The sequence below is a fragment of the Pan troglodytes genome, chromosome 20 (genome assembly GCF_028858775.2).
Source record: "Pan troglodytes isolate AG18354 chromosome 20, NHGRI_mPanTro3-v2.0_pri, whole genome shotgun sequence".
In the NCBI taxonomy this organism is placed as follows: domain Eukaryota; kingdom Metazoa; phylum Chordata; class Mammalia; order Primates; family Hominidae; genus Pan; species Pan troglodytes.
Window position 1 is genome coordinate 50,783,964 of NC_072418.2, and position 11,736 is coordinate 50,795,699.

Sequence of the window (11,736 nt, forward strand, 5' to 3'; positions counted from 1 at the left end):
GCAGTGAGACGAGACTGCGCCACTGCACTCCTGCCTAGGTGACAGAGCAAGACTCTGTCCCCCTCCCCACCCCCAACCACTGGCAAAAACAAACAAACAACAACAACAACAACAACAAAAACACACACAAAAAAAGACAGAACATGCCAAGTTTGGGTGAGGATATGGAGTAACTGAAAATGTAAACTGGTAAAACCGATTTGGAAATCTGTTCAGCGTTATCTATAAAATTTGAACAAATGGCTTCTCTGTGACCCCAAAATTCTACTTCTAGTATTGTACTAACAGAAATGCATACATGGCTGGGTGCGGTGGCTCACGCCTGTAATCCCAACACTTTGGGAGGCTGAGGAGAGTGGATTGCTTGAGTCCAGGAGTTTGAGACCAACCTGAGCGACATAGGGAGAACTTATCTCAAAAAAAGAGAGAGAGAGAGAGAGAAAGGGAGGAAGGGAGGGAAGGAAGGAAGGAAGGAAGGAAGGAAGGAAGGAAGGAAGGACACACCTGTGTAATCACTACCCAGAGTGAGAAACAGAATATTCCCAGCAACACCAAGCTGTATGAGCCGTGACTGCACCACTACACTTGTTTTGTGAATTTTCCTCAACCAATGTTTTACTTCAGTGCCCCTATAGGTGGGCCAGAAAGGAGACATTTTCCAGAGAAAACCTGAGGCCCAGAGCAGTAGAGGAAAAAGCGGCTATTTTCTATGAATTTGGGAAAAAGAAACTCCATTCCCAAGACAAAGGGAATGTGGTCTAGAGAGATCAGAGAAAGGAACCAATTTTCTAAAAACAGAATAGACCTTATTTTATTTTATTACTTTTTTTTTTTTAGATGGAGTCTCACTCTGTTACCAAGGCTGGAGTGCAATGGCACGATCAGGACTCACTACAACCTCTGCCTCCTGGGTTCAAGTGATTCCCCTGCCTCAGCCACCCAAGTAGCTGGGACTACAGGTGCACGTCACCACGTGTAGCTAATTTTTGTATTTTTAGCGCAGACAGGATTTCGCCTTGTTGGCCAGGCTGGTCTCAAACTGCTGACCTCAAGCGATCCGCCCACCTTGGCCTCCCAAAGTGCTGGGATTACAGGCATGAGCCACTGCGCCTGGCCTATTTTACTTATATTTTGCATCGTTAAAAACCCCGCACCGTGGGGAATTCACAGTGCATGCCATGAAAATTGTCCCCAGCCCCATGGCGGCCCTTCCATGGGGCTACCATTCTCAGCAGCTTCCTGTGTGTCACCCTTCATGCCTGCTGTGCATATGGGAGCAAAACTGCCTATGTCTTGTTTTCCAATTTCTACACTTTCATATTATGTTTATTTTTATTTTTATTTTTTTGAGACAGAGTCTCGCTCTGTCACCCAGGCTGGAGGGCAATGGCGTGGTCTCGGCTCACTGCAACCTCTGCCTCTCGGGTTCAAGAGATTCTCCTGCCTCAGCCTCCTGAGTAGTTGGGATTACAGGCGTGTGCCACCACACCCGGCTAATTTTTGTATTTTTAGTAGAGACGGGGTTTCGCCATGTTGGCCAGGCTGGTCTCAAACTCCTGACCTCAGGTGATCTGCCCTCCTCGGCCTCCCAAAGTGCTGGTATCACAGGCGTGAGCCACTGCACCCGGCTCAGTTTTACACTTTCTTATCTCTTTACTTTGTTCCTCAAGCATGGTTCAAGAAACTTCTGTGCTTTTTATTTTTATTTTTTTAATTTTTTGAGACAGGTTCTTGCTGAGTTGCCCTGGCTGGAGTGCAGTGATGTCACCACAGCTTACTGCAGCCTTGACCTCCCACACTCAAATGGTCCTCCCACCTCAGCCTCCCGAGTAGCTGGGACTATAGGCATGCACCACCACGCCTGGCTAATTTTTGTATTTCTGGTAGAGATGGGGTCTCACTTTGTTGCCCAGGCTGGTCTCAAACTCCTGGGCTCAAGCGATCCCCACAATCCCCTGTCTCAGCCTCCCAAAGTGCTGGGATTACAGGTGTGAGGCATTGCGCCCGGCCTCCCTTTCTTTCTTTTCCTTCTTTTCTTTCTCTTCTCTTTCTCTCTCTCTCTTTCTTTTACTTTCTTTCTCTCTCTGCCTTCCTTCCTTCCTTCCATCCTTCCTTTCTCTCTCCCTCTCTTTCTTTCTTTTTTTTAATAGAGTCTCATTCTGTCACTTAGGCTGGAATGCAATGGCACGATCTCAGCTCACTGCAACCTCCGCCTCCCACGTTCAAGTGATTCTCCTGCCTCAGCCTCCCGAGTAGCTGCGATTACAGGCACCTGCTACCCACGCCAGACTAATTTTTGTATTTTTAGTAGAGATGGGGTTTCACCATGTTGGCCAGGCTGGTCTCAAACTCCTGACCTTGTGATCTGCCTGCCTTGGCCTCCCAAAGTGTTGGGATTACAGGCGTTAGCTACCGTGCCTGGCCTCTATTTCTTCTATCTGTCTTCCTATTTTTTTTTCTTCTCCCCGCTGCGCCCCCCCGCGACGCCCGGCTTCGCAAGCTCATGATGTCTTCCTACTTCTGCACCTCTCTCTTATTTTCTGTTTTCTGGGAATAACATTTGAGCTCCTCCAAGGTCTGATGCCATCCGGCCCTGGCTCAAGTCTCCATCCTTCCTGCCCTGGCTTGCCGGCCTCTTCCTGTCCCTAAACAAGGCAAGCTCTGAGACAGAGGCCAGGTGTGGGGCTGAGGTGGATAGAGAGGTTTGCCGCTGAGCTGACCATAGCCATTCTCAAAGTGTGGTTCCTGCTGCTTCTCAGTGGCGTCAGCATCACCTGCTAATCAGAAACTGAAACTCTAGGGGTGAGACCCAGGGATCTGGGTTTTAAGGAGCTCTTCAGGGGATTCTAATGCCAACTAGACCTTGAAAATTGCTGGCTTATGGCCGGGCGCGGTGGCTCATTCCTGTAACCCCAGCACTTTGGGAGGCTGAGGTGGGCAGATCACCTGAGGTCAGGAGTTTGAGACCAGCCTGGCCAATGTGGCGAAACCCTATCTCTACTAAAAATACAAAAATTTGCCAGGCATGGTGGTGGCCGCCTGTAATCCCAGGTACTCGGGAGGCTAAGGCAGGAGAATGGCTTGAACTCAGGAGGCGGAAGTTGCAGTGAGCCGAGATTGCGCCACTGCACTCCAGCCTGGGCAAGAGAGGGAGACTCTGTCTCAAAAAACCAAGAAACAGAAAACAAAAAATTAAAAAAGAAGATTGCTGGCTTAAACTTGGTGCATTGGTGGGGGCTGGGGAGGAGGCTGGTTTTCAAGGTAATAATGTTTGATCAGTATCTCTTGCAGGGAGGAGGTGAGGTGAGGCAGGGCCACTAGTGACATTGCCCTGGGGACAAACTTGCAGGGACTGGGGAGGATTCTCCAAACCAGGGGAGCCAGGGGAGGGATTAGGGAGGGTTCTCTGTTCCAGGTCCCCTCCTGAGCAGATGTCATGATAAGAGATACCTGAATCCACCCAGGCCCATTGTATAGGTGGGGAAACTGATCCTGGAGGGAGGAAGGCTTTTGCCCAAGGTCAGACAGCTGATAATGATGAGGACCTCCAGGGCTTCCCAGCTGCTCTGAGACACTGTGCCCAGAATGTTCAGTACAAGGGAGTTGGTGAAATATCAGAAAGAGAAAAGCAGCCCCCAATGGCCAGGGGCTGGCCTTGCACTCACAGCCAGGCCTCCATGCTCTCTCTTCGGATAGAAGGGACTTCAGGCCGGGTGTGGTGGCTCACGCCTGTAATCCCAGTACGTTGGGAGGCTGAGGTGTGCGGATCACCTGAGGCTGGGAGTTCGAGACCAGCCTGGCCAACGTGGCGAAACCCCATCTCTACTAAAAATACAAAAATTAGCCGGGCGTGGTGGCGGGCGCCTGTAATCCCAGCTACTCGGGAGGCTGAGGCAGGAGAATCGCTTGAACCCGGGAGACAGAGGTTGCAGTGAGCCAACATCGCACCATTGGACTCCAGCCTGGGTGACAAGAGTGAAACTCCATCTCAATAAATAAATAAATAAGTAAACAAATAAACATTATTAAAAAAAGAGAGGATTTCATAAAACACAATGCATTGTGCAAGAACTGGATTTAAACAAAGAAACAAGGACAAACGGACAAGGTTATTCTTTGTGTTGCTCTGAGCTCTCTGTAATCATGTCTGAACCCAGAGACTTCAAACCACAAAAACATGTTGTTCAAACCACAAAAGAGATCCGTGTCCTCCTATTCTGTCGAATACAAGTGACACTGTTTCTAGACAAAAACCCTAGTTCTGGGCACTCCTCATCCTCCTTACCTTCAAGGTAAGAGAATCAGAGTGACCCTCTTTTCCCGACAGCATCGAACCCAGAGCAAAACCACTTTTCTTATTTGTTAAAACTGCAGTAAAATAGGCATAACATACAATTTACCATCCTAACCTTTATTTATTTACTTTTATGTTTTTAGAGACAGGATCTCGCTCTGTCGCCCAGGCTGGAGTGCAGTGGTGCTACCTTGGCTCACTGCAACCTCTACCTCCCGGGCTCAAGTGATCCTTCTGCCTCAGCCTCCCGAGTAGCTGGGATTACAGGTGCCCGCCACCACGCCTGGCTAATTTTTGTATTTTTAGTAGGGACGGAGTTTCACCATGTTGCCCAGGTTGGTCTGGAACTCTTGGGCAAGCAATCCACTCGCCTCAGCTTCCCAAAGTGCTGGGATTACAGGCGTGAGCCAGGGCACCCGGCCCCAAACTGAAACTTTGTACCTATCAAATATTGAACTCCTCATTCTCCCCATCCCCAGCCCTTGGGAACCTCTAACTTATTTTCTGTCTCTATGAATTTGTCTATGTTAGATATTTCTTGGGAGTGGACTCATACAATATTTGTCCTGGCTTATTTCATTTAGCATAAATACTCTCTAGGTTCATGGAGGTTGTAGCCTGTGCCAGAACTTCTTTCTTAAGGCTGAAGAATATTCCATTGCATGGATAGACCACATTTTGTTCATTCATTTGATAGACATTTGGGTTGTTTCAGCCTTTTGGCTATTGTAAAAGATGCTGCTATGAACATTAGTGCACAAATATGTGTTCACTTCCCTGATTTAAATTCTTTTTTTTTCCTGTTTTTAAATATTTTTTTTTGGTTTGCATTCTTTTAGGTATAAAAGTCACTCTGTTTTGAATCCTTTCCAAAATTATCAAACAAGCTCAAATCCTATAACATTTGCCATTAAAAGCAAGGGCAGCCGGGCGCGGTAGCTCATGCCTGTAATCCCAGCACCTTGGGAGGCCAAGGTGGGCGGATCACTTGAGGTCAGGAGTTTGAAACCAGCCTAGTCAATATGGCAAAACCCCATCTCCACTAAAAATACAAAAATTAGCTCGGTGTGGTGGTGGGCGCCTGTAATCCCAGCTACTCGGGAGGCTGAGGCAGGAGAATCGCTTGAATCCGGGAGGCAGAGGCTGCAATGAGCCAAGATCGCGCCGGCAACAGAGCCAGACACCGTCTCAAAAAAAAAAAAAAAAAAAAAGCAAGGGCAAAAGCCACAATTCCTTTCACATCAATCTAAAACATCCTTTCAAACACCCTCTTACTGAGAGGCCCCAAAGGTTCCCTTTGTGTTCCTCCTTCTTGCAACAAGACAATAAACCCAACTTTGCTTGACTACTGGTGTCCCTCTGATGGTCTTCAGCTGATCAACATTGACAGGTTTCACCAAGTCAGTCTTAAAAACCAACCACCTGGGCATGGTGGTTCACACTTACAATCCCAGCAATTTGGGAGGTTGAGGCAGGAGGATCGCCTGAGCCCGGGAGCTGGAGATCAGGCTGGGCAACAGAGCAAAACCCTGTCTCTACAAAAAATAAAAGAAATTAGCTGGGCATGGTGGTGGGTGCCTGTAGTCCCAGCAACTTGGGAGGCTGAGGTGGGAGGAATGCTTGAGCCCATGAAGTCAAGGCTGCAGTGACCTTGACCTGTTGCCACTGTACTCCAGTCTGGGCAACAGAGCAGGACCCTGTCTCAAAACCAAAAATACAAAACAAAAACAAAAACAAACAACAACCTATGCTCCAAAACCATTTCTGGGGAAATAATCAGATTCCCTACCCGTTCACCTACGAAGCCCAGCTAGAGTCTCTCGTCTTAATCTTTGCCAATCGAATACACAAAGTTTTTTTTTTTTTTTTTCACAGAGTCTCGAATTGTCGCCTGGGCTGGAGTGCAATGCCGTGATCTCCACTCACTGCAAGCTCTGCCTCCTGGGTTCAAGCAACTCTCCTGCCTCTGCCTCCCAAGTAGCTGGGGTTACAGGTGCCCGCCACCACGCCCAGCTATTTTTTTGTATTTTTTTGTAGAGATGGGGTTTCACTATGTTGGCCAGGCTGGTCTCAAACTCCTGACCTCTTGATCTGCCCGCCTCAGCCTCCCAAAGTGCTGGGATTACAATCACGAGCCACCACGCCTGGCCTCGAATATGCAAAGTTTTACATTTAATTTATTTTAGAAATTATAGAGAGGGGGACAATCTACTCACATCTTATAGACCAAGAAAACTGTGAGATCATTCCTGTTGACAGCAGGGCCATCATCTGCTTTGGTGAATAATGTGTTCCCAGCCACCTAAAAGCCGAACAAAATGTGCAATTATGGTAAAATGTTTCCAGAAAGGAAGCAGAATATAGATACAATGATGGAAGAATGCCACAATGAGATACTAAGCAACCTTTTAAGAGCGTGCAGGGAACTTGTAAACATACCATCTATTTGTTTTATAATTTATTTATTTATCTATTTCCAAGACAGGGTCTCTACTCTGTCACCCAGGCTGGAGTGCAGTGGTTTGATCATGGCTCACTGCAGCCTCGAATTCCTGGGCTCAAGCGATCCACCCCCCTCAGCAGCCCAAGTAGCTGGGACTACAGGTGCATACCACCACACCTGGCTAGTTTTTTTTTTTTTTTTTTTAAATATATTTTGTAGCGATAAGGTCTCGCTATGTTGCCCAGGCTGGTCTCGAACTCCTGGCCTCAAGTGATCTTCCCCCCCTTGACTCCCAAAGCCCTGGGATTACATGCATGAGCCACCATGCCCAGCCACTGTTTTGTTTCAGTTTATATTTATTTATTTATTTATTTTGAGACAGAGTTTCACTATTGTTGCCCAGGCTGGGGTGCAATGGCACGATCTTGGCTCATCACAACCTCCACCTCCTGGGTTCAAGCAATTCTCCTGCCTCAGCCTCCCAAGTAGCTGGGATTACAGGCATGTGCCACCATGCCCAGCTAATTTTGTATATTTAGTAGAGATGGGGTTTGTCTATGTTGGTCAGGCTGGTCTCGAACTCCCTACCTCAGGTGATCCACCCACCTCGGCCTTCCAAAGTGCTGGGATTACAAGCGTGAGCCACTGCGCCCGGCAGAACTTTCTTATATTTAAATGTCTATCTTCACAAAATAGTACCAGTGAGCTTGTTCATCTGCTTATGTCTTTATTGGCCAAATAAACAGCCACAGTGCAAAATCTCTGTGGTCACTACTGTGTTCCCAGCATGTCCTGTAGATGAAGCCGGACAACGTGTGCGATGAGGAATCATTGCTGGGGATGCTGCTTTCTACAATAGAACTCTAAGTAGCAGGTGAAAACAATGAGCGAGGCCCGTGGTAACAATGTCTACGTTTTATTGAATTTTGAAATTGATTGCATGAGTCATTTCTTTTTCTTTTTTTTTTGGGAGGGGGCCGGAGTCTCCCTCTGTCACCCAGGCTGCACTGCAACCTCTGCCTCTCAGGTTCAAGTGATTCTCTTGTCTCAACCTCCCAAGTAGCTGGGATTACAGGTGCCTGCCACCAGGCCCAGCTATTCTTTTTGTAGTTTTAGTAGAGACGGGGTTCTGCCATGTTAGCCAGGCTGGTCTCGAACTCCGGACCTCAGGCGATCTGCCCGCCTCGGCCTCCCCAAGTGCTAGGATTACAGGCGTGAGTCACCGCGCCCGGCCTTGCATGAGTCATTTTTAGCTTCCTGGATCATAAGCCTTGTCAATCTCCTTGACCCCTGAACCCATGTGGGTCCTGCTATGAGGAGATGAGGGCAGCCAGGGGTCTGACACAGCAGATGCATCTCTGAGGGACCTGACTTGTGTGAACCAAGGTAATGGGTCCCCTGCATACATCAGCAGCAGTCCATGGAAATGTCCATCAGACCTGTGTCCCCTCCTGGTTGGGGGAGCAGGAAACTTCAAGAATGAATAGTAGGGGCCAGAGTGGCCTCAAAGGACCAAAGAGGAGGTGGTGGGGTCATCCAGGAGAGAGGGATGGTGACTGGACAAGGCGGGCAGCCCGGGAGCCGGGAGGAGTGGGTAGACTCGCTGGCATTGATCATGTGGGGCCCCAGCCCTGGGAAGGAATAAGGATGACTCCTGGGGGCTGGCTGGCAGTGCCTCTCCTGAGATGGGGACCCCAACCACAGGTCATGATGTTGACTCCCCCGATCCCATGTGGAATGCCACCTCACCTGGGCTAGGGCCCATGAGGGTGAAACCAAGGCTGTGTTGTCCACTGAGGTTCTCCAGCTCCTAGCACAGCTCGGCAGGCAGTACCTGATCAGTGATGAAGGATTAATCCACCATTCAACTCCTCCAGGGGGCGGGACTGCAGGGCAGGGTGGGAAACGGAGGGTCCTGGCAGGGTGGGCCAGGGTGGGCACAGCAGAGAAGTGATTTAAGAGCCAAGCCCTTGTCAGTACACACTTGTGTTTGGGAACAGATCAGGACTCAGGATGCAAGACCCTGGTCATCTCCAAGGTGAGCGGGGACAGAGGTGTGAGGGGTCTGGGCTGATCCTGTGGCTGAGGCTGCAGAGTGCAAATCTGGGCAGCCAGAGAAGGGCTGGGCCTGTGCGGGCGGCTTCCTGTCCTGCAGACGGGGGAGAACTTAGTGGTGTCTGGGAAATGAAAAATCATGCAGCTGGGTGTAGCGTCTCACGCCTGTGATCCCAGCTCTTTGGGAAGCCAAGGTGGGAGGATCACTTGAGCCCGGGACTCTGAAACCAGCCGAGCCAACATAGTGGAGACCCCTCTTTAGCAAAAATACAAAAATTACCCAGGGGTGGTGGTGCACACCTGTGGTCCCAGCTACTCGGGAGATTAAGGCGGGGGGTTCCTTGAGCCCAGGAAGTGGAGGCTGCCTTGAGCCGTGATCACATCACTGCACTCCAGCCTGGGTGACAGAGCGAGATCCCCTCCAAGAAAAAGAAAGAAGGAAAGAAATTAAACCATGCAGTTGAGTGGAGCAGAGGACTGGGCAGGTGGTGGCGCCCCTGCAAGTGTCAGGGTCCCTATAACCCTTGGATGGGAGGGGACGGGGCAGCTGGGGAGGGCTGAGCAGGCCTGAGGCAGCCCCGTCTGCTCCGAGGTGAGGCGCCTACGCTGCCTGCCTTCCCAGGAGCTGTTATCGCGCCCATTTCCTAGATGTGGACCCTGAGGCCCAGAGAGGTGCAAGGTCTGGTCTGGATACCAGGCTGCTATCCGCGGTGCCGCCCCAGCCCACACTGCCTGGGCTCCTGGCCTGGCGCAGGGGACGGGGTCCCTAGGGGGGCTGGGGGCTGCCTGGGGGTTTCTGTGACCTGTTTCCCCCCCGCCCCCAGGCCCTCCCCTGGCCCTGGACCCTCCAAGGAGACAGCGGCAGGAGCGCACGGTCTACACTGAAAGCCAGCAGAAAGTGCTAGAATTTTACTTTCAGAAGGACCAGTACCCGAACTACGACCAGCGACTGAATCTGGCGGAGATGCTCAGCCTCAGGGAGCAACAGCTGCAGGTCTGACCCCCACCCCCACCCCGCCCGCCCCAGTCACCCCAAGGAGCCTCCCCACCGCTGTCACTCACCGGGGCCTGGCCCGCCCGACCACCTCCCGCCCTGCCACGCAAGGGGTCCCGCCAGTGTAGACCCGGGCTGCATCCTGAGTCCTGTTCCAACTCTATGCTAGCCCAAACTCGCCCACATGATCGGCCCAGGCTGTCCCCCACGGGGTCTCCCGGTGCCCGGACCTCAGGCACCCGTGAGAACCCGCGGTCCCTCCCCTCGAACCCTCCCTGGCCCCCCGGGCACCTGGGCGGCAGACCCGGCTCCTCCCCTCCCACCCCACCCTCCTCCCCCTACTTTCCCCTCCCTTCTCCAGGCCTGGGAGCCGGGGGCCCTCATATGGTGGGTGCGGGGTGGGGGTGAACACCGGGAGAGTTTTGAGGCCGGCGCCGCCCCCGAGCGGCTCACCCGGGCCGCGCGAGTCCCTCCTTCACACCTTCTCCCTGTCCCCTCTGCCCCCCAGGTGTGGTTCAAGAATCGCCGCGCCAAACTAGCTCGGGAGCGGCGGCTCCAGCAGCAGCCCCAGCGCGTCCCTGGGCGGAGAGGCCGAGGAGCCCGCGCTGCGCCCCTAGTCCCTGCAGCCGCTGCCTCCTTCCCTGGGGGTCCTGAGTTCCCGCAGGGCAGGGGTTCCTGGATCTCCCCTCAGCCGGGCCCCTGGGGAGTCCTCCCAGCAGCAGAACCGAAGATCTACAGCCTCCCCCGGACCTGGGGTGGCCCTGAGTGTGGAACACAGGAGGGCCTCAAGGCTGCCCCGGGTCCAGGCCCTGGCCCAATCCCAGCCCCTATCCCAGGCCCAGCCCAGATCCCAGGCCCAGTCCCAGGCCCAGCCCCGAATTTAGGCCCAATGTCAGGCCCACTCTCAGTCTCCATCCCAGGTCCAATACCAGCCCCCATCTCTGGCCCAGGCCCAATCCCAGACCCAGTCCTAGGCCGAACCCTGATGCCAGGCCCAGGATCACTCCCAACCCCAGCCCCAGGCGCCTTGTGGCCTCAGAGCCCCTATGCCTCCAACATGTCGCCAGACACCCAGTTATACCCTGACTTCACCAAGCTGCTCCCGCTCCTAGACCCGTTCGAGGAATCCTCACTCTCCACCACGACGTCTCAGTACAAAGAGGAGGATGGCTTTGTGGAGAAAAATCACTCAGTCCCCAGGTCATTACTGGATTTATAGGGGGCCTGTGCCTGCAAAGTTCTTCAGATCCCAGAGGGCCTGGAGTGGCTGATCTACATTGCTGGTGACTTTCTGCAGTGAATGCATCACCCTTTACCCACCCTGCTGCAGGTGGACATTTGCTGTCTTCACTGTGCAGCCATCACAGGTGGCTCTGCTGTGAATGTGCCTGCCTGTCATTTGAATTGAGCCTGAGCATTTCTCTGCTGAGACTGGAGTCGCTGCTCACTGGGATGTTTGGCATTAGTGGATGCTGCTCGAGAGCTTTGTAAAGGGCTTTTCCCAGCCCTCCTTCTGGTCAACGTCCTCCCCAACACTGAGGATTGTGAGACTTTTTAATGTTTGTCGATCCAGTGACTTGTGGTTTTGTTGTGGTTGTAATATCCATTTCCCTGATGATTGAGAGATTGAGAAATTCTCATATGGGTATTAGGCATTTTCAAATAGTGACTATTTTTCGTTTTTTTTTTTGAATTTTTTCTCATTTTTATTAAACAGTGACTATTCATGGTCTTTTTGGCCCATTTTTTGTAGTTGATTTCTTTACAAATGTTTATAATTTTTTTTTTTTTTTGAGTCAAAGCCTTGCTCTGCTGCCCAGGCTATCGTGCAGTGGCATGATCTTGGCTCACTGCAGCCTCTGCTTCCTGGGTTCAAGTGATTCTCTAGAGTCTCAGCCTCCTGAGTAGCTGGGACTACAGGTGCCCACCACCGTGCCTGGCTAATTGTAT

General features: G+C 51.6%; 1 protein-coding gene across 1 annotated transcript; it reads left to right on the forward strand.

Moving 5' to 3' along the window:
- The first annotated feature begins 8,750 nt into the window (after positions 1-8,750).
- Positions 8,751-11,310, forward strand: TPRX2 (tetrapeptide repeat homeobox 2). The gene is made up of 3 exons (XM_009435943.3): positions 8,751-8,775; positions 9,617-9,786; positions 10,295-11,310. The coding sequence occupies exons 1-3, from the start codon at positions 8,751-8,753 to the stop codon at positions 11,003-11,005; spliced, it is 906 nt and encodes a 301-aa protein (XP_009434218.3). The 3' UTR covers positions 11,006-11,310.
- The last annotated feature ends 426 nt before the right edge of the window (positions 11,311-11,736 follow it).

Excerpts from the sequence above, each read along its gene's own strand:
- TPRX2 (XM_009435943.3), top strand. The coding sequence starts at position 8,751 with ATGCAAGACCCTGGTCATCTCCAAG. Across the intron at positions 8,776-9,616 it reads AGACCCTGGTCATCTCCAAG|GCCCTCCCCTGGCCCTGGAC; the intron begins GTGAGCGGGGAC and ends CCCCGCCCCCAG. Across the intron at positions 9,787-10,294 it reads TCAGGGAGCAACAGCTGCAG|GTGTGGTTCAAGAATCGCCG; the intron begins GTCTGACCCCCA and ends TCTGCCCCCCAG.